Source organism: Strongylocentrotus purpuratus, unplaced genomic scaffold (genome assembly GCF_000002235.5).
Source record: "Strongylocentrotus purpuratus isolate Spur 01 unplaced genomic scaffold, Spur_5.0 spur5_scaffold_12, whole genome shotgun sequence".
In the NCBI taxonomy this organism is placed as follows: domain Eukaryota; kingdom Metazoa; phylum Echinodermata; class Echinoidea; order Camarodonta; family Strongylocentrotidae; genus Strongylocentrotus; species Strongylocentrotus purpuratus.
The window spans coordinates 20,861,465-20,886,812 of NW_022145597.1; the positions used below are offsets into that span (position 1 = coordinate 20,861,465).

A 25,348-nucleotide genomic window follows, 5' to 3' on the forward strand; every position below is an offset into this window, starting at 1 on the left:
ACCTTCACCACCTCCTCCTCCTCCTCCTCCACCTCCTTGTCCTCCTCCTCCTCCTCCTCCTCCTCCTCCACCTCCTCCTCCTCCTCCTCCACCTTCACCACCTCCTCCTCCTCCTCCTCCACCTCCTCCTCCACCTCCTCCTCCTCCTCCTCCACCTTCACCACCTCCTCCTCCTCCTCCTCCTCCTCCTCCTCCACCTCCTCCTCCTCCTCCTCCTCCACCTTCACCACCTCCTCCTCCTCCTCCTCCTCCTCCTCCTCCACCTCCTTGTCCTCCTCCTCCTCCTCCACCACCTCCTCTTCCACTACCTACTCCTCCTCCTCCTCCTTCTCCTCCTCTCTCATTTTTGTTTCAATTAAAAAAATACTGGCATTTTTCAATGAAAATGTAAAACATCACAATAACTTTGTGCATTTGCATACCTTGTCGTAAACATTGATACAGTATCTTGGAAGAAAGAAACGATTGAATATAAAAAAATATATGTCAATAATAATAATACTAAAAGTAGTATCATGTATAGGGCATTCTACACTAAATGTCTCTAGCGGCTTAACATAGTAGGGAAGAATTTTAAGAGATAATTACAATAGCAAATATGCGTAAAAGCTGGTAGGTCTCAGTTGTGTAGGTTTCTTGCCCACTGTACTATTGATAACATGTTCTTATCGTGAGACAAAAATTGTGTCACCGTAGGAAATGATAAGGATATATGACTTGATATAAGAAGTCAAATTGAACATTTTCAGGGCATGCTTCGTGTTTCAATAAGATAGAACTGTATCAGCTCAGCTGAATGAGTCATCTTAGTATCAGACATAATTTGCTGTGTGTACTTGTACTCTACTGTAGGTTAATTGGTACACAAATAATACACAGCAGTGAGGGCATTAGTAAGAATCACCCACACAAGGTACCTTTGGAACAGCCTCGCCGAGGGCATTTGGACTGTTTTGAAGGTACCGGGTGTGGGTAATTTTACTGATACCCAAACAAAATGATGTGTTTTATTTGTTTTATAAAATGATGTTTTATAACATGATTTTGATAATGACCGGTCATTACTATTGGATAATGACCAGTCATTATCCAAATTACGCGTTAAGCAAAATAAATGCCTGGTCACGTGTACGCTTTCAACCAATCATTTGATTAGAATCAACGTCATCATCTTATAATATGAAGTAAAACATCTATTCAATTTGTCTGTTTCAATTTCATACTGCCCTTAGAATCTGTGTGTACTTGTAGTTTACTGCAGGTTAATTAGTATGAAGTAAACATCTATTTAAAGCCCCACTGTACTACTTGTACAGTGTAGCTACTTGCTCCCTCTATATAGGAAACAATGCCTAAGCGGTACCCGTTGGTCCCCCATGATCCTCTTTTTCTTATGTTAATTGAGAGCCGAGTTGATGAGATAGCCACCTGTCAGTGATCTTGCTGGGTGGTCTAATCCCCCTGACCAAACTAGTACAGACGGGCTTTAATTTGTCTGTTTCAATTTCATCCTGCCCTTAGAACCTGAACCAGTGGACCTTAAGGGTTTCCTGGCTGGAGCTCCAGCTCATGCTCAAGCAGTGCCCCTCAGCCTCCGAGAACAACGCCCTCTTGGAGAACATCGCCAAGGCAACCATTGAGGTGTTCCAGTTGACCCCCGAGGAGGAACAAAGCTCAAACAAAGGAGGATCAAGCAGTGGTAATAGTAGCAGACGGAGCTCAGGAGCAAACCAGAAAGGGGCGCACGATTCAAAGTAAGTTCACAACATTGTTCCGGTGCGGTATTGTTGTTTCTGTGAGTTTAAAAATAAAAAAAATCAATTTGTAGAGGAGGTGATTTTTGTGGTGCCAGTTTTTATATCTTCTTTTTTCTTCCAGAGTTTTTTTACTAGTTACAAAACTTCAGGGTTTCCTGAGTACAAGTTCACCAACAACCTCTTGAAACGAGTGCATTAAAATTAACACGCATTGCAATGGGATATTGATGAACTTGTACTTAAGACAAATTCTTGAAACAATGCCCTGACGTTAAAGAGAAGGTTGAGTTCTGGGAAGAGGTGAAAAATTATTTGTGATCGTTATCATTCTTATTATGCAAGTGTGGAAGAACATCAGATAAGACATGTTCCCTGAAAAGCATGGCACTTCAAATGCCTTCATATTCTAAATATGTCATGTAGCATCGTAAAAATCCAGGGTAGGATTTTTACGCCACATGTTTGTGTAGTCCCATATACATCTTTCTGTGTGCAGTGTTTGTAACTTTACCAAGACTTGGCCAAATTTCTTATCATTTCAATGATTCTTATATACTAGATGATCAACCTTTTCTGGTCGATTCCACACCGTTTCTTTCACAATGCAATCGCATGACCAGAACTCAACTTCTTCTTTAAACCCTTAGTTCTGGATAAATTATGTAACAAAAATTGGGAACAAAATTATTTTTAACCATGGATACAAGTTCTTGTATCTTTATTTACTTGCGAAAAGTCAAGATACTCTTTTAACAGAAAGGGTTTGCATTTTGCTGTCAATGAATCAGTTGACTTACTTTGTAATCTAATCTTCCAGGCAGGAAGTCGGGCCATTGTCTTTAACAAAAATGACCTGTAATTTCTCAATGATAATAATAATAATAATAAAGTCATTTTTATATAGCACATAATAATAAATTCTATATGCGCTTTACAACAATCAATTATACAATATATTACACGATTAATCTAAAGATTTAAATATGCATGAATTAACAGAAATACATATCGTATACAATGATGAAAAAAATCAGATATAATATAAATGGTATAAACTTATGATTACAATAATAGTTGAATAATTACGATCTTATTGTAGAAAGGAAATAACATTATTTGACATACACTAGCATATAATTAACAGACTATTGGATGAACATGATAATTTCTACAATCTATTACAGATCTGACCCAGCTAACAGCAGTGTGTGGTTAGTCGCCCCGCTGATCTCGAAACTGCCCAGTTCGGTCCAGGGACGGGTGCTGAAGCAAGCCGGGAACATCCTGGAGAGCGTTGGTCAGACCTGGACCTCCAAGCCATCAAGCAAAGATAAGGATAAACAGGGCCAAAGAAGGTAGGATTGCTGGGGATATTTGTGGAGTGAAAAGTGTAGTACAGTCAAACCTGTCTACAGCGACCGCCTAAGGGAAACAAAAAATGTGCTTGTTGTTGACAGGTTCCTTTAGTACATGTTTCAATGAGAAACCATTTTCAAGAGGAAAAAAATGTGCTTGTTGTAGACAGGTGGTCTTTGTAGACAGGTTCCTTTAGTACATGTTTCAATGAAAAACCATTTTCAAGGGAAACAAAAAAAATGTGCTTGTTGTAGACAGGTGGTTTTTGTAGTCAGGTGGTCACTAAAGCAGTCAAACTGAAATGGCAGACAGCGAATAAAGATCACTCAAGAAAGACAAGAAAAGTGGTCTTTGTATGCAAGTGGTTGCTTTAGTACAGGTTTCAATACAAACCGACTTTGAAGGGAAACAAAAATTGAGGTCTTAAGGCAAAAGTGGTCTTCATGTACATGTTCCTTCAGTACAGGTTTCACTGAGAACCGATTTTCAAGGAAACAAAAATGTGGTCTTTACTCACAGGTGGTCTTTCTATACAGATGGTCGTTAAACCAGGTTTGACTGTATCTGAATGGTAATTTGGTTCTCTTTAGTTGCATCAAGGTAGTAGAAGTATTTTTTGGCTTCTTTCCTATCGATATGTTTTCACATGTTCCCCTTTGCTAGAAAATATGTGATTTTGCTAAGCTATATGTAATTTAGAAAGATAGTTACGTCACAGGAAGTTGCTCCTTATTGGTCATTCATGTCATAGTGCTCCAAATGGTTCACTCCTATAGAGATTGTGCGTGGATGGAACTATTTGGAGCTCCATGATAGACCTATGTCCACACTCGATTATGCGTATATGTGTGAGTCACAACTATCTCTCTCAGTATGCTATGGCTAAGACTTTGTTAGGGTTGGATGTCAATCTCTATGTATCAACACAGATAGAAACTGAAATTAGAGAGTTTTTGTCATTATCTTGACCTGTTCACAGCCAAGCATCAACGGTCAGTCACCAGCCTTTGCTTTCTCTGGTGTTGACCTGCCTTAAGGGTCAAGACGAACAGAGGGAAGGTCTCCTCACATCCTTGCAGACTCAGCTAACACAGTTCCTACAGTCCCCAAAAGATGTGAGTAAAATTATTTCATGACATACAGGTATATGATATGCTCTGGAAAGAGCTGTTCTGTTATCTTTATCTCTTCTAAAACAAAATACTGGAATTAGCTCATGCTGCAATGATAATTATAAATCTTTAGGTCAGTCAGGAATCCCATGACTTTTACAAGTGGATCACCTGTCTGATTATCAAGATATTTATGATTGGAAATCGAAATCAAATTTTTTCGTTTTCCTAACGGGTTTTATAACACAGCAGTCTATTGGGGAAAATGAGTATGGTAAAACCGGTCATTCAAAGAATTTTACTTTTTTGAGGCACTTCATGATCATTTTAAAGTGCAATTTGTTTAGGGCTTCAATATTACACCAAATCACTAACACTGATAACACGTAGGGCCATGCATGTCAGATTTAACATTGTTAAATGATGCCTTTAAAGAGAAGGCTGAGTTTCTGGTAAAGATGAAAAGTAACTTGTGAGCTTTCTCATTCTTTGTATGTCAAGTTTGGTTTAGAAGGATGGCTCTTTAAATATTCAAAATATGACAAATTAGAGTTGAAAAGCTTGGACCCAACCGTCATGCCACATGCTTCTAGCTCATATACCATTTCTCTGCGTGCAACCTTGTGTGTGGAACTTGTGATTTTCAGCATTATTGAGTCAATTTCGTATGTACTATTTTCTTTCACAATGTAATCACATGACCAGTACTCAACTTTATCTTTGCAGAGTAACTATGGCCTAACACATTACTTAACCTTCATAATTCTAACCCTGGTTTTGTGTATTCTACTTGTGTTTCAGGACCGCTGGGAGGACCCTAAAAGCAGAAGACTAATGCACGAAGCTCTGCAACTCCGACTCAGTTTGGTAAGGCTAAACCGCTTAATTGTCTGTAGTTAAAAACATGCTCATTCCTAGTATTAAGTGATTTTTTACATGGATGCTTTTGAATGTAAATGTCAGTGTTTCTACACTGCTTGTTTCTGCCTTTCATACTTCACCAGTTAGTACCATCATCTATGTATGTATTTTGCACTGTCAGTATCATATTGATTCATTGGTTATATTTTGCTTCCAATATTTGGAACAGACTACCTTTAAAGAGAAGGTTGAGTTCTGGGAAGAGGTGAAAAATAATTTGTGAGCGTTATCATTCTTATTATGCAAGTGTGGAAGAACATCATATAAGACATGTTCACTGAAAAGCATGGCTCTTCAAATGCCTTCATATTCTAAATAAGACATGTACATCGTAAAACTAGGGGGTAGGTTTTTTACGCCACGTGTTTGTGTAGTCCCATATACATCTTTCTGTGTACAGTGTTTGTAACTTTACCAAGACTTGGCCAATTTCTTATCATTTTGATGATTTCAGAACCTTGCAATACACACAAATTCTTATATGCTAGATGATCAACCTTTGTTGATTCCACACCGTTTCTTTCACAATGCAATCGCATGACCAGAACTCAACTTCATCTTTGAATGTCAAAAACTGTCAAACTGTTAACCTATTCAAAACTAGTCTTAAGGCACATTTATTCAAAATTACTTTTGATGATTCACTTTGATGTGTATTCCATATGTATTGTAATTTGTAGGTTTATTTGCACTTTTTTGTTTTGTTTAATATGTAATTGTGTATCAGTCTATTTTGTTTGTTATAGCGCTTAGAGACTTTGGTGGTAAGCGCTTTATAAGTAACGTTTTTATTTATTATTATTATTATCTATAATATTAGGTTGGGAATATGTTTGATACGATTATGAGGAGTAGTCTAACATGGACCACAGAGTTTGCTCTTCTCTTACTCCAACTCATCACCACGGGAACAGTGGATACACATACCAACAAGTAAGTTTTTAACCTTCATCGATATCACCATCATCCGCAGCAATATTACTCATCATCATCATCATCGTCACTATCATCATCAGTATTGACAACACCACCACAATTTTTGTATTGTCTGTATAAATGAACAGGTTAAAAAGCCTCATCATTTTTTATGAACACTGCCATCATCATCATCACCATTTTCATTGTCAGTTTTATCTTTAAAATCATCCTTATCATCATTACCATCAACATCAAGATTATGAAATTTAATATCTACACTGTCAACTCCAGCTTATCAATGACCATATCGGTAGTAACTGCACCATATATCAATATATATATATATATATATATAAAATAATGTTCTAAACCCTTTGGTTCCTATATTTTCTATGCATATTAAGTACACTATATTCCTAATTTCAGCTTTGAAAGGTTGGGAGGTATGTATATGAAACATATCATTAGAATCAACATAAGCATTGATATCAGCATCATACATGTATATACGAATGATCTATCATGATTATCGTTGTTATATTTTTGCTACAGTGAGCTGTTCACTACCGTCCTGGACATGTTATCAGTTCTCATCAATAGTACCTTGTCATCCGATGCTAGCGGGAGCCCTGGTGCAGGGGAGGAGAAGGGACGATCGCACCAGGCTCTTATCAAGAAACTCAAGGTAACCCAATAAAAGAACAATGGAATACCATTAGGTTTAATGTGCTTTATCAGGATTGGGAAAGAAGACATGGTCTGCTGCACAAGCATGTATGAATTTGTGATACATTAGTGCTACATCAACTTAAAGGTATAGACCAGTTTTGGAAACGTCCTCCTCTCAAAAAATGAAAATGGAAGCTCTTATCACCAATCATGTGAAAGAATATGTTTTGACTAATACGTAATGATACTAATTTTGCTGGGAAACCGCCTACTAATTGATAGATTTGGTAAATTATCATATCTATCCGGTCTGGATAGATATCGTGTAGTCCTATATACATCTTTCTGTGTACAGTGCTTGTAACTTTACCAAGACTCATGGACTGAGCCAAATTTCTTATCGTTTTGATGATTCCAGAACCTTGCAGTACACACCAATACTTACATGCTACATTGTAGAGGATCAACCTTTTCTGATCGATTCCACAACGTTTCTTTCACAATGCAACCGCATGACCAGAACTGGTCTATACCTTTAAAGTTGAAGATATTAACATGGTATATTGACTGTTAATGATTTGAAAGTGCCACATAAATCACAGTAATGATAATGATAATAATAGTAAGGAGAAACCTCTTGTGACTGTATGATGAGAAATGTGTGTTCATCCCACTGTACTTTTGTTATCCTTCACAAAGTAAATCTATTTTGTATTTGAAGAGCTCAATTCCGAAAGTAGCTAAATCCACTTTTGATGAAAATTGAATAATTGATAACAGAACATTGTTTACTGAAGTACCCGTCTTTCAACAAAATCATTTACCTAAATTTTGGGAGAAATTAAGAAAAAATGCACCTTCTAATATCACTTTTCCATAGACGCCTGTACAAAATCTGGTAAACAATTTCTTTTTTCTCTGAAGTTACATAAATGGATTTAGCTCCTTTTGGAATCAAACTCTTCAATTTTGTTGAGTCCATATTTCGAAGGTTTCACTCAATCTCACTCTCACCCTCTTGACGTATAGAAAGAGGTTGGTGACAAGCATTCAGATGGGATCAACCTGGTCCGTCAGCTCCTACCAGTCCCTAGGAAGACCATCGAGGTCATCACCTGTGAACCCATGGGAAGCCTCATTGACACCAAAGGCAATAAGATCACTGGCTTTGACTCCATTGATAAGAAACAGGTATGTCTACCAGCAATTGGTCACGCTGAACATTTCAGGCCTGATGATTACCCAATTTAAATTGGTTTCTTGATTTTTAAATTTTTTTCCCCAAGTTTTTCTTGATTTTTTTTTCTTCCCGATTTTAATTCCCGCATAATTTAATTTCGATTTCCAACCATAAATATCTTGATGATCAGACAGGCGATCGGCTTGTAAAAGTCATGGGATTCCTGACTGATCTAAAGGTTCATAATTATGATTGCAGCATGAGCTGAATCCAAGATTTTGTTTCAGAATCTGAGACAATGTTACAGAGTCACTTTAAGAATGAGATCAGCCTCAACTCATTATATGGAAACTATGCAGTTTATTATTATCCTGTCTTTCTCAGGGCTTGCAAGTATCAGCTAAGCAGAAGATCAACCCCTGGGACACCTTGGAGATCCTCAAGAATCCTGCCCCACTTTCATGGGCGTGGTTTGGTGGTATCCGCATGGAGAGGAAACCCCTCATGTACCAGGAGCAGTACCGGCTTACACTCTATCACTCACATAACCAGGTAAGAATACCACTAGCAGGCTTCTCCACTTCTACAACTAACTTTGTAATAGATCCTCAAGAACCCCGCCCCACTTTCATGGGCGTGGTTTGGTGGTATCCGCATGGAGAGGAAACCGCTCATGTACCAGGAGCAGTACCGTCTTACACTCTATCACTCACATAACCAGGTAAGAATACCACTAGCAGGCTTCTCCACTTCTACAACTAACTTGCAGAACCTACTGTACTCTTTGTAATAGAGTACACTTCAATCAAATATACTTGGGAGGAAGGACATGTTGGTTGTAATAAAAATAATATTCTGTTCATCTTTAGTTCATATTGAATTAAGATATAATGTCTCTATGCGCTTCCTAAGGACTTCGGATAATATTATCACGGCTTTAGCTCCAGCAAGTGTAGCGCTAGGTGCATTCAAGGAATTACTCCTTCCTGTTCCTTCACTGTTCCCAGGTCAAAAACGACAGCCACTACTTCGACCCGCCCCAAGTCCCACCCGACGAGGAGGAGCCTCCGCCCCCAATCAACCTGGAGGCGGAGAAACCCGCCCAGGAGATGGACACCAGCCAATCAGATATCAAGGTGGGCGTGGTCATACCGGTAGAGGGCTCCAAGGAGACGACCAACAAGAAGGGGAAGAAGAGGACAAACCGCAAGAGACCTGCACCTACCCCAGCCCAAACTCCCATGAGGGAGGTAAGAAATCCTAAGATTCATGTCATTCGCTTGAAGTGTCCCATACATCCTTTCTAATGAAAACCAGCTGTGGATGCGACATTTTTAGGTATCTTTACTGAGAAGTTGGGGGTGAATCTGAAATTTTCATGTACCTTTTCATGACTGTGATCTACTGCTCTATTCTAATTTTCAGCTGTAGACTGGAAGTTGGTAACTTTTTCTTTCAAGAGTTGTACCATTTTGCATCATTTCATTTAAGGAGAAAGCTTTGAAGTCTGCATTGTAATTTATCTTACCATTTACGTAATCTGTAGTACAGGTACATGGAAATACATTTTAGGTAGTCAGCAGCTTAAAATAAGCTTCAATTGGCACTAAATCGTCTCTTCCTTTCCGTAATAATTTCCCCTTTTTGACCCTATGTATTATTTTGCCCCCTACATGTATGTATTATTTTGATTCTTAGTATTCTCAATTTCTCATTGCCTCTCTTCTCTCTCTCTCTCTTTCTCTCTCTCTCTCTCTTTCTTTCTCTCTCTTTCTTTCTCTCTCTCTCTCTTCTCTCTCTCTCTTTCTTTCTCTTTCTTTCTCTCTCTCTCTCTCTCTCTCTCTCTCTCTCTCTCTCTCTCTCCTCTCTCTCTCTTCTCTCTCTCTCTCTCTCTTTCACTGTTCACTTTTATTTCTCCTCTCTTTTCTCTCCCTCTCTTTTCTCTGGCTTCCTTCACTCTCTTTTACATAACCATATAATTTATTTTACTAGCCTTACATGTACATTGATTAATTTTATGTTATTCTCATATAATTTTCTTACTAACCACCTTGTTACTTTTTTGTTTTCCATACCTACCCTCCCCCTATGCCTTTCATACCTGAAGCCTTTTTATTTTGCTCCCCCAAACCTATGCCGCCCACCGCCCAGGGGCTATACCATAGAACAGGTACTATGTACCCTAGCCGTAGCTCGTGCCTGCTTTATTGCACTAGAGAGTAGAGCTAGCTCATATACAACTTTACATGAAGTTTAAATTAAAGATGCCTGATGTACTTGTAATGTTCATTGAAGGCCATTCTTTGTTCAACAAACTTGAGGCTTCACAAACCAAAGGGTTTTCGGTAACACCATTTCACAGAAAAAAAATGTTCCTTAACCATGGTTATAACTTCTTGTCTGATGTGGATGGCCAAAGCTGGTAAAATAAAGCTGTAAGACTGATGGCATTAACAGAAAAAAGTCCTGACAGCTTTTAGATTTTATCTGGGAATTTGTATCAGGTTATTTGGAACACAAATCTTGAGTTCCTGAAAAAAGGGATATTTAGATCAGACATTTTCATACTGAGCATGGGGATATACATGTAGTTTGGTGCATAGCATACTGAGAGAGATAGTTGTGACATGGACTCCTATGCATACACGAGATTAGTCGTAGGTTAAATCATGGAGCTCCAAGTTGTAACTATCTCTGTCAAGTAGCTGCTGTTCGATGTGAGGATTTGTGAAGGTGGTAGGAGGATATCTGGGGGATGCCAGTGTTCAGGATCTGGTTGAATTTAGGCCCTATCACCTCTCTGTTTTATTAGGCTTTTTCAGGTTTCATTGTGTACAGAATCTAAGGGACCCAGCATGTCTGGTCTCTTCTTTTCTGGACAGTTGAGCAAATGCAACTTGTATCCATGATATCTGTAATATGTAATTTGAACATATAACTTTCACTACCTACATATAAGTACAGCTGTACAGGGGGCAATTAATAATAATGGTTGCTTCTTATATAGCGTACATATCCGTCATGTCGCAACGCTCCTGGCGCTGCCCTGATTATTACCCTGGCTTTAGCAATGTGGCCATTACGGCGCTCTAGCATTTCAAGGAATAAATTCCTGTAGGTGATATTTGAGGTCCCATTTAGACATGACATGGTAAATCGACTTGAACAACATTGCAAGTAAAGGTTTTTTGGCAGTCAGTAGGTAGGCAGTAGGCAACTTTAATAGGGCTAACAAAGCATACTTTGGCATCAGTGGGCCCTATGTAGAAGTGTCGTAGTCGAGTGGTTTAAGCACTTGACTTGAAATTCAAAGGCAGTGGTTCGATCCCGTACACGGCACTAATGTCCTCTGGCAAGGCATTAATCTTCATTTGCCACACTCGACCCAGGTGAGGTAAATGGGTACCTGGCAGGAATTAATTCCTTGCAATGCTGGAGCGCTGTAATGGCAGCTAGGCTAAAGCAGGGATAATAATTAATGCGCCTCGGATTAAAACTTCTAGATAGACGGCACTACAGAAATGCCTATACTTATTATTACTATTAATTATGCAAAACCAATGCATGGTTTACTAATCATGTCTAAATGAAACTTTAATCCACACAAATTTTTAGAATATAATTAAATTACCCTAGGTCTTTCAATCTCAATCACTTAATGATCATTCTTTACAATTGCCACACATCATCCCTGATCCAAGGACTCCTTGCACTGCACCATCGTACATACAGACCCTGATCAGTTTCCTATTTAGATAAGAATTCATGTGCACCACCAACACTTCACATAGACTTGCAATTAAATGAATATATTGTACACTGCCTGCATTAGTCTGCTGATAACTTCACATATATTGTATAAGACATTTTATTACCTTTTCTCATTTTCTTCACCGTCGCGTTAATGAAGTTGTATGTCCCTTCAATATTTACTCAAGGAATAGTCATAGAGTTTTGGATAAACATTCCTTTCCTCACAAATCATTCTATTCATAATTTTAGTCTCACATGTTCTTCTCTTAAAGGTAATACAAAGTTTTGGGAAACTTTGAAAATTGGGTGAATAGTGATTCTTTACAATTTTGATATATTTGGATGCCCCTGTGGATGTATTATAAGTACTAACAAAATTAGCTCCTAAAACACTTCTGCTTTCGAGAAAAATTGAATATAAAAATTTACCGGTGCTCCCTGTAAATTTTGATAAATTTCAAATAGCGTATACGGCCGTACAATAGTAGCTGCGACCCTGAAAACTTCAGAATATGTAGTTTTGATATATAACTACCAAACGGGAGTAGCTTATCGGTCAATTTTAGTCAAGAAACATTGTTTTATAGCTTAATTAATATCTTGACCTTGAGAGGGCGCTATACAACATAAAGAGTTTATTATTTATAATTTCATAACTTTAGACTCGATTTCAACCGCCACAACGATCACTGCATATTGTAGGATCGCATATGCTTCCAATATGTTCATTTGAACCAAATTCATGACCCCATACCAAAACTTTGTATTACCTTAAAGTTCACTTTATTTCACTGAACTTCTTTGTTTCACTATCTTTGCTTTACTTCAATTTACATAATAACTTCACTTGACTTACTTCACTTAATTTCCTGTACTTCACTTAAATCCACTTAACTTTGCCAACTTACTTCACTTAAATTTTGCTACACTCAACTTCACTTGAATTTCACTTAACCTCATCAACCTTCACTTGTCTTGACTTCACTTAAACTTCACTTAAACTTTGTTTAACTTTTCTTCCCTTACCTTTAGTTAGTTTATTTGATATCACAATACCTAAAATTACTTTACTTCACTTAATTTCACTCTATATTCACTTAATTTTGTGTTTTACTTCACTTCACTTCTCTTTACCTCACTTACCGCCTCTCTAAAATGTTGGGAGCCGAACAAATTGGATAACAAAAAGTCACTTCAATTGTGTAACGATGTGCAAGAGGATATTATTTAACACTCAACTCTTAAGGTTCTGCCTACAGCACAAAACCCAAGTTTTGTATTCTTTCATCAATATTCTTCTTCAAACACATTTGTTTTGAAAATCCTTGCAGAATTTAGTATACTTAAATGACATCTCCTTGAAATGATTACACAACGTAAGTGAACGTTTGGCATCAAATTTGGGGCTCTCAACACTTGACAGGGGCTACTTCTTAAATAAAATAAGTTCACTTCACCTTACGTCACTTAAAAAGTAACAGTTAATGAATCATGTCCCTATGTAACTTAAAGATGGAGGGGGGGGGGCAGTTTAGTCGAGACTTTTGTATTGATATGTTCATAGAATTATGTGAGTTCATATGATAAGGAACAGTACTTTTAAAAAAAAGCTACTGATGTTGAAAGCGTTCGCTTGCACTAGATGTTTATAATTTTTTAATGTAAATTGTCCCACAATGGACATTTCACCAGTATCATTATGACCATGTGATTTTGTATTCTTTCTTTGACTAGCAACCTTATCCTTTCAACTCTGGAATGAGTGGCTATCCCGATCGGAACTTTGTCCCGTCAGCCATGTTACCACAGGGACAAGTGCCTTTCCAGCAGCCTCTGCCTCCAGGTAAGTGGTGTCCATTGCTCCCATATTTGCTACGGCGACAACTGCTATGATCTTTAGGGATAGGGTTAAGATTGGTGTTAGCGTTAGTTTTGGTGTTAGGGTTAGGTGTAGTGCTAAGTTTAGGGTTAGGTTTGGTGTTAGGGTTAGGTTTGGTGTTAGATTTAGGTTTGGTGTTAGGGTTAGGTGTAGTCCTAAGTTTAGGGTTAGGTTTGGTGTTAGCGGTAGGTTAGGTGTAAGGGTTAGGTGTAGTGCTAAGTTTAGGGTTAGGTTTGGTGTTAGTGTTAGAGATGGGTGTAGTGTTTGGTCTAGGTTTGAAGTGTGGAACTCCAATAGAGTAGGATATTGATCGCAGGGGAACTTTTACCAGAGCATTTATCATGCAACCGACTTGCCATACCCCTGGACAATCGGTCCGGGATTTATTTTGTTAGAGATACCAGGTCAGGGTTAGGGATAGGGTTGCAGTTGGGCTTTAGGTAAGGTTTAGAGTAAGGATTAGGGTTAGGTATATGTTTAGGGTTTGGTCCTGTATTTAAATTGGGAGTTAGGTTGTTTCGGATAATTTTTTGGCAGAGCATGTGCTGTGCAGCTGAGTAACCTTGCATGTTCATATACTTCAGGGGGGCGTTTCACAAAACTTGTCATCAGTGACAAATGACAGTTTTTTTTATAAGCTACTGAAATCCTTGCTTCTGATTGGTTATCAACAGATTGTCACTGATTTTTGTCATTTGTCTTTGAATAAAGACTTTGTGAAACGGGTCCCAGAACCCCCTCCTGCCTCTTGTACTTACAGATCTTTCTTACCAGCTGTGCCTTCCAATGAGAGGATTTAAGTACTTGTCATGCCATTGTATTTTGCCAGAAACTTTTTCAATATAAGTAGAATATTTGTGTACTGCGGGTTTGAATCAACAAAATCTTACTGAAAATTGCAAGCATTTAAAACTACTGAATACAGATTTAGGGGATGGGAATAAAGAAATATGTCTATCATCCCAGGCTACCTTCTCTTCCTGGTTCCCCAGCAAGTTATTTATTGTTTGTCTTCTTTTCTTCTCTTTCTTGTTTCCATAGCTGGTCCAATCCGTCCCGAGAGGCCTCACATGATGCCGGGCAGTTCCAAGATGGTCCTCAAAAATCACCTCATCGGGGCTAGGACTGCAGGACCCACTGCACAGAGTCAGGTATGACACATCACATGTTCCCCCTTCCCACCCCCTCCTTCTTCCCCTTCCCCTTCCATCTTTCATCCCCCTTGTAGTGTGGTACGGTATGACACTGAAACAGCTCCCGTAGGATTTTTGTGCCAAAGTTTTTTTTTTTTTGTTGCAATTTTGGATTCATTGGGGTCCAAGCTATCAGAAATTGATGGGGTTCAAATTTTCCCGAAGACACCAAATTTCCCTATTGCGCGTTATATATGCCATTTTGGCACCCAATATGGACCCCCCAGGAAATGAAGGAGGGGTCTGAAAATTTGAACCCCGTCATTTTTGCCCAATTGGGACCCTTTTGAAGCCAAAACAGCAAATAAACAAAAAAAAATCCTACGGGATCACATACTATACCGCACTATTGTGGAAATGACTTTATCTTTGAATAAATTATTCTGGATGATTCAATCAAGTTGATATCGGTTTAATGACTGGCAAATTAAAAAGGGACATTGATTTGGCGATCGTGAAAAGATGGGTTCATTTTGAGATTCATCAAAGTGAAAAGAACCTTATCTGTGATGTACTGAGCTCAAAAATTCATGGCATGCCAGATATGGTCAACAGGTAAACACAAAACAGTTCTTGAAAATGCAGAAAATGCTGGCATATTGTCTTTTCCTGTCATAGAAAAACTATTATAGGAAACCTATTTCTATCCCCTGTGCCTCTTACAAACATTTGTACATTTTCTTTATCTACTTCGACTTTGAGCAGTATCTATAACAACCCTTTTTTTAAACAAAATGAATTCAAATTATTTATTTTGAGGTTGTACAACCATGTACAAAAGGTTCTACTTTAAAGGTAATACAAAGTTTTGGGAAATTTTGAAAATTGGGTGGATAGTGATTCCTTAAAAATTTGATATATTTGGATGCCCCTGTTAATGTATTACAAGCACTAGAAAATTTAGCCCCTAAAACACTTCTGCTTTTGAGAAAAATTGAATTAAAAAATTTACCGGTGCTCCCGGTAAATTTTGATAAATTTCAAATAGCGCCTATGGCCGTACAATGGTAGCTGCAACCATGAAAATCTCAGAATATTTCATTGTGATATATAATTTTTTAACGGGAATAGCTAATCGGTCGATTTTAGTCAAGAAACATTGTTTTATAGCTTAATTAATATCTTGACCTTGAGAGGGAGCTATACAACATAAAGAGTTTATTATTTACAATTTCATAACTTTAGACTCAATTTTAACCGCGACAATGATCACCGAATATTATAAGATTGCATATGCTTCCAATATGTTCATTTGAACCAAATTCATGATCCCATACCAAAACTTTGTATTACCTTTAAGTTTGTACCTGTACAGTGAAAAGTCAGTTTTAAAAGTAAACAAGGTTATACAGGTTGTGACAATCTCTTGGAGTTTCTTTGAAATTACTGTCACAAAGTTTGTTATAGTGACACATGTAGTTGTAATTCTAGAGATGCACCTGTATGGGTATTTCAATATAATCATGATTTACATTTTTTGTTTATGAATTAGAAATGTTTATGTTCCTCTTCCTGGATGTATATCATTTTTGTTGAAATCTTCAGGAGATTTGCACATTGGAAAACAAATATTGACTTTCATTCAACATGTATCTTTATAGACCCCAGCCAAACTTTACTTGAGTTTTGTAGTAATAGATTAAAGGGAAATCCATCCTTGATAGCAAACTATTCCAGGGGGAAATGGAGAAGTAGACTGGTGAAAGTTTGAAGGAAAGTGACAAAAAAATGATAAGTTTCGAATTTCTGAAAGTTGAAATCACTCTAGGTATGGGTAATTCAAATTGGGTGAATCTGTAGTGTCTCTATGACGTTCCAACACACAAAATGACTACAATTTCAATTTTAAAAAAAATGTATGTCTTGGGGAGAGTCCATTCCCTTTAGAGGACCTATAATAAAATACTTTTCATAATATATTTTGAGTAGTGCCCCAAGGGAAAAAGCACTTAGAAGAAAGACAGAAAAACAAACAGGAGAGTTATCCGACACGATGCCACAATCCAGTAACCAAATCACTTTTGCGTAGCTTTAGTGGTCTCATATTTTAAACATTCATAACTTTCTTAGTATTGGTCCGATTTATTTCTCACTTTCGCCATTTTGTTTCTCTTATTTTTCGGCTATCATACAAATTAAACTTATTACGAGGGTTGGGTTACCCTTTCATAAACTGTCATCTTCCCTCACGGCCTAGTCGAAATGTTAGACAGTACCTTTAAATTGTGATGAAAAGCGTTTGGGAAGTTAATAAATGAGCTCTTGGTGACGGCTTCTTTTTGCAGAGAGATGAGGGGTACGGTGGTTATGGCAGTAATATTCTAAAGGTAAAAAAGAGCAAAGTCTTGCAACCGATGGGAACTTATTTGCATGAGATTTGCCTGAGTGATTTGAAAAAAAAACATCGCCCCCCTCCCCCCTATTTTATCATTCTTGCTTGCGTGGATTTATATCTGGCTTTTCTTTTCTTTCTCTCCTTTATATTAGAGTATGTGGTCAAAGATAGCATGCGCTTCTCCTGTATTTTTTTTTTTAGCAGGTGGAGAAATTGGCTATGCTTCCTATATACTATTTAGTACAGATGTAGCATGTACAGCGTTGTCAACCATTTTCAAACGTGCAGATTATCAAATTTTAGATAAATGCTGGAATGATGGTTACGCTTGTTTCTTTTCCATGTATTGTAATGTATGGAAGGTACATGTATCATGTATGTGTCAGTGTAATGTACAATTTGTAGATTACAGTTTACAAACCCTTTTATCTACTGTCAAGCTCTTGATCTGAGTAGATTGTATATATCTAACCTGCTTTACAAGACTATTTTGTAATTTATCCCATCACGTATTGGACGTGTAGAGAGTACCTGTGCCATTGTGCAACAAGTATCAGAGTGGCCCCCAAAATAGCACAACAGCTGAGAAAAAAAAACACTTTGCCTCACAAAATAAATCTACAAATAAAAAGCCTTGCCCGGCATTGATAACCTTGGTTTCATTTAATTTACTTGGAAAAGAGTTTTCCACCTAATGAATGAAAACAAATGACATTTTGTCACTTATGTTGTTGAAAGTACAGATTGCGATGTTGTGTTCTTTTTGGGCCACCCTGTATAGTAATAAGCCAGTTCATATTCACAGTCTGTGTGGGCATGGGGAGATGGAGGTCTTTTAAACTTGTTTTAAGATAAACTTGAGTTCTGGTTAAAAAAAGAAAATCAATTCTCACAGAATCTAACGAAACTTACACTGAATGTTCAAGGTTACAAATAAATGTCATGTGCCAAACACTTTTGGAAGAAAATGTATACTGGCTGAGTAATGAGCATAGAAAGATAAGGAAATCAAGTAGTACTAGCCCGACACCATTTGTGTTGTCCCATATACATCTTTCTGTGTAGTGTGCTTGTTACTTTACCAAGACTGAGCCAAATTTGTTATGAATTTGATGACTCCAGAACCTTGCAGTACACACCAATACTTACATGCTACTTGATCAACTTTTCCTGATGCATTCCACACCTTTTCTTTCACAATGCAATCGCGTTACCAGAACTCACCTTTATCTTTAACCCACATTAGTGGGCCTGAAAGTTACTGTAAAACCAGACACGTTTTGCCCGCATGAATTTCACGAATGGTTCAGGTTCGCATATGTATCATGCTGCGAAATGATTGAATCACACCTGAAAAGAACACTTAATTATTGCTATTTGTTTATTTATTTGCATGAAAATCACTCTCGTTTATAAATTTGAACTTTGCTGTTTCAACAGTGTTTTTCTTTTACAGTAAGTAGCAATGATTCATTTATGCACCATCTCTGTATTTCCTGTTTCTCTGATGGGAACACTTCGTCAAGAAGGGAAATTTAAAAAGTTCTTTGTGAAGCACCTTAATATCACTTTGAGGTATAGTTATTCCAAAATTGCGTAATGAAACGGACTCATTTCTGACATGGGATTATTATTAACTGTTCATTGTATTACAACAATTTACCTACAGGAATCATCTCTTGCACGGCAGTATGCATGAAAGAAACCATAACTATTGTTATTCTATTCTTTATTCTTTTTACATTTCTGCTTGATCGATGCATTCTCTGTTGCTGGTTAATGGTCAAAGTGCATTAATATTTGTAGACGTGTATATAGCAGAGACAGGTGTATTTGTAAGGAGCTTGTATGTACTATGTAGGCTGGTGTGTACAGGCACAACTATTGTACGATTTGTAGCATTTCAGTTCTTCTTTGCCAAAAGAATGACAAGTTATATATTCGTAGCAAAACTTAGAATGTAATAATTTTCTTGTTGTCATATATGTTCTCCTAAAGATAAGCAACTAGGGTTCCCACTGTCATGGAGAAACTGGGAAATTTTTCTAGAAAGATTGGAAAGTCATGGCTTTTGGTTCAAAAATTTAAGTGGGAGCCCTTTATTATTGTCTCCATTCACAGTTTGTTGCTTTGCTGATGGATAGCATGCAATATGTGTACATACATTATATATGCTTGGAGCTGTGTGAATGTAATTGATTTCTACATTTTATTCCACTGCTGCAGATAATAAACTTATAAAATATCCTAGCTAAGGAAATAACATCTTTCATGGACACTTTTTAAAACTATGTGCATATGTATGTAACTATGTAATCCTAATGAATGTTCTTGGTTTTAGTAATCTTACTTTTCTGGTACATCTAGGTATAACTTTGTAAAGCAAAGTGAGTTTCCCTGTACATGCGTTCGTTTCATTTTTGGTAATAATAATAATAATAATAATCTTTTAAAGTCCACTCCAAATTTTATTAAGTTAAACCGAAAATGGAAATTCTTTTTGCCCCATTGATCGTGAGCCCGGCAGCCACTGAGCAGCGCCAGATGGACGTTGCTCTATCCCTTATTGTTGAACGCCAAACAAGGTAGCAGCAACTCCCGTCTTTTAACGTCTTTTGGTATGACGCGGCCGGGGTTCGAACCCACGTCCTCCCGATTGTGAGGCGGACGCTCCACTGACTGAGCCAACACACTGGTCATTTATTCATCAATTAATCATTTATTCGTCAATTGTAAACGTCTTATTATTGTCTTTTTATCAGCTGGAGGGTATTATATATATTTTATACCATTTAAATTTGTTTACTCAAGTGCAAAACATAAAAATATTACCACAAATTGTAAACATCTTATTATTGTCTTTTTATCAGCTGGAGGGTATTATGTATATTTTATACCATTAACATTTGTTTATTCAAGTGCAAAACATAAAAATATCACAACAAAATTGGGGTCCACAAGAGTGCACTTCCTTCTCCTTGGCACATAGTGCCGCCTGTTATAATACAGCTAGCTATTAAATTATTCATCCCCTTGTAAATTTAATGTTTTTTTTTTCTTTCTTTTTCATAACTCAAGAATGAAAGGCGAACTGGTTGAATTATGGCCTTTATTGAATACCTTTAGATGTAAGCTTATATTTGTCAGAATTTCAAGAAACATAAATTGGGACAAATCAATACTTCACATACCTAAAAACTAAAACTTGGAAAGGGTATGAATAACACCTTTTGTAGAGGTGTCGTGGACGAGTGGATATGTCACCGGACTGTAGATCACAAGGTCCGTGGTTCAAGTCCCACCGCGGCACTAATGTACTTTGGCAAGACATTGATCTACATTTGCCACTCTCCACCCAGGTGTTAAATGGGTACCCGGTAGGATGCAAAAGCTAATGTGCTTAGATTAGCAAGTGTGCGCTTGTAAAAATGACGCCTGGCTGGAATGCTCCCCAGGGAGTGGAGAATGTGCATACATTGTGTTCGGGTAAGCCTGAATCCGATGACCGGGGTAATAATATATATATTTCTGTAAAGCGCTTTGAGAGGGCCTTCGGTCCTGAAAAGCGCTATATAAAAACTAGCTATTATTATTCAGTTGTGAACTGTATGTAATATGTATATTGTTTATACAGTTGTATGTGTATTGATATTATTGACTTTGATTCATCTATGTATATCTAGATATAGTAAACAGGAACACTGTCTTGTGCATGTGCATGTATTGAAATTTGTATTCTAAATGAACCCCCCACCCCCCACCCTATGCTTTGCATCATGTTTTGTGGATATAAATCATGTACATCTTGTTTCCACCATCCAATTTGATATGTCTGTATTGTAGCGATAGGTAGTATTGGAATTCTGTACGTACGAACAGAAAATCAGAAGGATGATACAAGGGTGGCCATTGCAATATAAAAGCTTTCAGCTAAATTAAATTAGCCTTCAGTTGTTTATTCAGATTCTTACCAAAGAGATATTTGTGTTTGGATTAGATATCTATTCAAGCGATGGATATATATAGAACACGATGAGCTGTTCGTGCTTTATCGCGTAACAAATATTCCTTGCATCATCCTCTTGTTTTACCCACCCTGAGAGCCAGGTCCCTGTTTCATGAAACTTGTTATCTATAACAAAGGCTAAATCTCTATGACAAATTTGCTCTCAGCCAATCAGATGCCATGATTTCAGTAGCTTATAACAGTAGCTTGAAACTTGTTATTGATATCAAGTTTGATGAAACAGGGCCCCACATGGGCATGAACTTATATCATTCAACACAGAGATGAGTCTATCTGGCATTCAACGGATGATGTATTCATCTTCATCATCCGCCATCACATTATGTCTTGTATTTCAATGTCGTTGTGTACATTTGCATGTGTGATTATGCTCACCCCCCTGTATTTATCTTGTTCCCCAGCCACTGTTAACTCAGAAGCTACTACGTGATCAGATCAATCGTCGTCGTGGACCAGGAGGAATTACACCGGATAGCCAGATGTCCAGCATGGTTCAACCGGTAAGCTTAAAGAGAAGGTTGAGTTCTGGGAAGAGGTGAAAAATAATTTGTGAGCGTTGTCATTCTTATAATGCAAGTGTGGAAGAACATCAGATAAGACATGTTCCCTGAAAAGCATGGCTCTTCAAATGCCTTCATATTCTGAATATGTCATGTAACGCCACATGTTCGTGTAGTCCCATATACATCTTTCTGTGTACAGTGTTTGTAACTTTACCAAGACTTGTCCAAATTTCTTATCATTTTGATGATTCCAGAACCTTGCAATACACACAAATTCTTATATGCTAGAAGATCAACCTTTTCTGGTCGGTTCTACACCGTTTCTTTCACAATGCAATTGCATGACCATAACTCAACTGCATCTTTAACCCCCTTCAGATACAAAACCATGCTTCTTTAAATAATAAAGATTCATCTCTCATGTTTTAAAGCCCCACTATCCTACTTGTAGCTACTTGCTCCCTCTATATAGAAAAATTCCTCAATCGGTGCCTGTTGGTCCCCCATGATCCTCTTTTTCTTATGTTAGTTGAGAGCTGAGTTAATGAGATAGCCACCTGTCAGTGACCTCGCTGTGTGGTCTAATCCCTTCTGGCCCAGTAGTAATGACGGTCTTTAAAAAATAAAGATCCATTGCTTATGTTTTAAAGCCCGTCTGCACTTGTTTGGCCAGGGGGATTAGACCTCCCTGCATGGTCACTGACAGGTGGTTATCTCATCAAATCAGCTCTCAATTAACATAAGAAAAAGAGGATCATGGGGGACCAACAGGCACCGATTAGGCATTGTTTTCTATATGGAGGGCGCAAGTAGCTATAAGTAGTGCAGTGGGGCTTTAAAGAAATTCCACTGTAACAGGCCTGCTACTTTCCAACACAACTGTGTATGTATAATGCTTTATTATCATTAATATTTCAATCAAATATGAAGGCTAGTTACATTAAAGTTCTGTAGTCCGTAATCCAAAGTATCTGCTTGCAAGGTTCTATTTTTATTGCTGCTAGATTTGATATGTTGTCAATTATATCTACAGCTGCAAAAAATAAATGAAAAGTCATTCTTCTATTCTTTGTGCACAACACTCTTACACATGGTGTGGTGTTAAAGAAGTGCAAGTGTTTAAAAACTAACCATCGTTCATTTTTTTGTGGTATCTCAAGTAAGAAACCTTCTTGGCATGATAAGAGTCAAATTAGAATTCAAGCCCGATCAGGTAGATGCTATGTAGTTTCTACATGTACAGTATATATGTGTGGTAATCTGTGAGTTATCGTTTTCATGTTATTTTTAAAGCTAAGCGACTGAAACCCATCTTCCTATCGTAAGCCTCACCCTTACTAATCTCTGCCTCCTTGTTATCACCTTCAGGGGAACCAATACGGCAACTACAACAGCATGCCCATGATGGGCCAACAGGCGGGAATGACCGCTGACCCTCACACCACCGGTCAGCCATCGTCCAGCATGGTGGGCAGTGGCTACAATCAGCCGTTCTCGCACCCAGCCCAGCAGGGGGCCAGCCAGCCTCAACGCATGATGCCCGGGATGAGCCAGCAGCAGTCTGGGCCTAACCAGATGGGCTATCCCCCTCAGCAGCATCAACCAATGCATGCTACCAGAGCCAGGTGGGGATTTTCACTATACTAGATGTTTCTTATTGTGTTTGTAGTACACAAGTATTAACAGGGCAATTCTTTGCATGTGAGTGCATTCCACGAGACCTGTGGCAGATCTTTCTAAGGGACCAGCTCATTCCCAATTATAATGCAATCCCACAGCCCATCCCAATATCCTAATGTAAAATATTTATCTTCTGTTGCCCAGCAGGTTACAGCACCAGATCCACCAACATCGCCAGATGCACCAGGGCATGCAGCAGCCCCAGCAGCACCCCACCGGTCCCGCCGGCCAGGGGACGTACATGAGCCACCAGATGCTACCCCAAGACCAGCAGCAGCAGCAGCAGAGGGGTCAGCAGCAGCTCTTGCAACAGCAGCAGCAACAACAGCAACAGCAGCAACAGCAGCAACGGATGATGGCCCTGAGGCAGCAACAGCAACAGATGCAGGGTCAGGTGCCCATGTCGGGGTCAAGTATGATACCGGGCATGCAGGGTCAGATGGGTCCAGGAAGGCCTGCAAACACCATGAATCAAAGGGGCCACAATACCTACACACATTATTGAAGAGGACGCTACTGTGGACGCTACTGAATCTTTGCAGTCTAGATTTGACCTTGCGATTTGTTGAAGAAGGCCTGTAAAGAATTGATGTGGACGCTTCTGAATCTTCGCAGTCTAGATTTGACCTTGCGATTTGTTGAAGAAGGCCTGTAAAGAATCGATGTGGATGCTACTGAATCTTTGCAGTCTAGAGTTGACCTTGCAATTTGTTGAAGGAGGCCTGTAAAGAATTGATGTGGACGCTACTGAATCTTTGCAGTCTAGATTTGACCTTGCAATTTGTTGAAGAAGGCCTGTAAAGAATCGATGTGGACGCTACTGAATCTTTGCAGTCTAGATTTGACCTTGCAATTTGTTGAAGAAGGCCTGTAAGGAATCGATGTGGACGCTACTGAATCTTTGCAGTCTAGATTTGACCTTGCGATTTGTTGAAGAAGGCCTGTAAAGAATCAATGTGGGCGCTACTGAATCTTTGCAGTCTAGATTTGACCTTGCGATTTGTTGAAGAAGGCCTGTAAAGAATCGCTGTGGACGCTACTGAATCTTTGCAGTCTAGATTTGACCCTTGTAATTTGTTGAAGAAGGCCTGTAAAGAATCGCTGTGGATGCTACTGAATCTTTGCAGTCTAGATATGACCTTGCAATTTGTTCTCTGAGCCTGAATTGAACCCAGTCACAATACTCATCAGTAAGGAAGGTGTTCAAAGGATTAATGTGGACACTGCTGACCTGTTTCATGTTTAGACCATTGATTAGAACGTGGCCATGAACCAAGGCTGTCGCAACGCATGTAAGCATTTTTGAGGAAGGCGGGGAGAGGATAAAGGAATTTATTGTGGGCCAGGAAGGCTTTAAACCGAGGCCGTCAGAACATGTATCTGTATGTGTAATTTTTTTTTCTAATGTACATTTAGATGCAACTGACCTTCTGCAGGTCTAGTCCAGAGCCTATCTACATGGGTCTACAAAGAGTGACAATGACAATGGAGGCTGCTTCAGATTGATTGGTTGGTTAATTAGTTCATGGATCTTTGAATAGTTCCCTCCCTAAAGTATTCGGAGTTCCATGATTTAACTCATGTGTGAACTAGAGACATTTTAAGGATTGAATTAGAACTCAACTGGTCTATTGAGGAGTCTATTGTAAGTCTGGACTGTTGATTTAGACATAAATTGTGATCTTGCCTCTGCAACTTGACTATGGAGGAGCAAGAAAGAAGGGAAATGAAGTGGCTGAAGATCAAATCACCTGAAGAGACATCTGGGGGGCGTTTCACAGAACTTGTGATCAGTGACAAATTACAGTTTTTGTTATAAGCTACTGAAATCCTTGCTTCTGATTGGTTATCAGCAGATTTGTCACTGATTTTTGTCATTTGGCATTGAAAAAAGGCTTTGTGAAACGGGTTCCCTGATTACTTACCTGTCTTTGGTCAAGAGTTGATGAATCTTGTCTGGTACTCTTGAAGTCCACTCCATCCCAATAATACCCATCACTGTTGCCAAAAGCAAGTTGAGGAATTGACCATGGATCATTTTTTCAATGACAAAAATCAGTGACAA

At 38.4% G+C, this 25,348-nt stretch overlaps 1 protein-coding gene across 1 annotated transcript in view; it reads left to right on the plus strand.

Moving 5' to 3' along the window:
• The window catches only part of LOC755576 (mediator of RNA polymerase II transcription subunit 12-like protein), a 70,780-nt gene extending 45,959 nt beyond the window's left edge, over positions 1 to 24,821 (plus strand). Inside the window, 15 exon segments of the mRNA XM_030981421.1 lie at positions 1,522 to 1,754; positions 2,942 to 3,112; positions 4,093 to 4,228; positions 5,027 to 5,092; positions 5,967 to 6,079; positions 6,617 to 6,749; positions 7,763 to 7,924; positions 8,298 to 8,465; positions 8,921 to 9,163; positions 13,401 to 13,509; positions 14,587 to 14,696; positions 17,024 to 17,065; positions 21,502 to 21,600; positions 22,972 to 23,228; positions 23,428 to 24,821. Coding sequence (XP_030837281.1) covers positions 1,522 to 1,754; positions 2,942 to 3,112; positions 4,093 to 4,228; positions 5,027 to 5,092; positions 5,967 to 6,079; positions 6,617 to 6,749; positions 7,763 to 7,924; positions 8,298 to 8,465; positions 8,921 to 9,163; positions 13,401 to 13,509; positions 14,587 to 14,696; positions 17,024 to 17,065; positions 21,502 to 21,600; positions 22,972 to 23,228; positions 23,428 to 23,788 — 2,403 coding nt within the window. The 3' untranslated portion in view covers positions 23,789 to 24,821.
• The last annotated feature ends 527 nt before the right edge of the window (positions 24,822 to 25,348 follow it).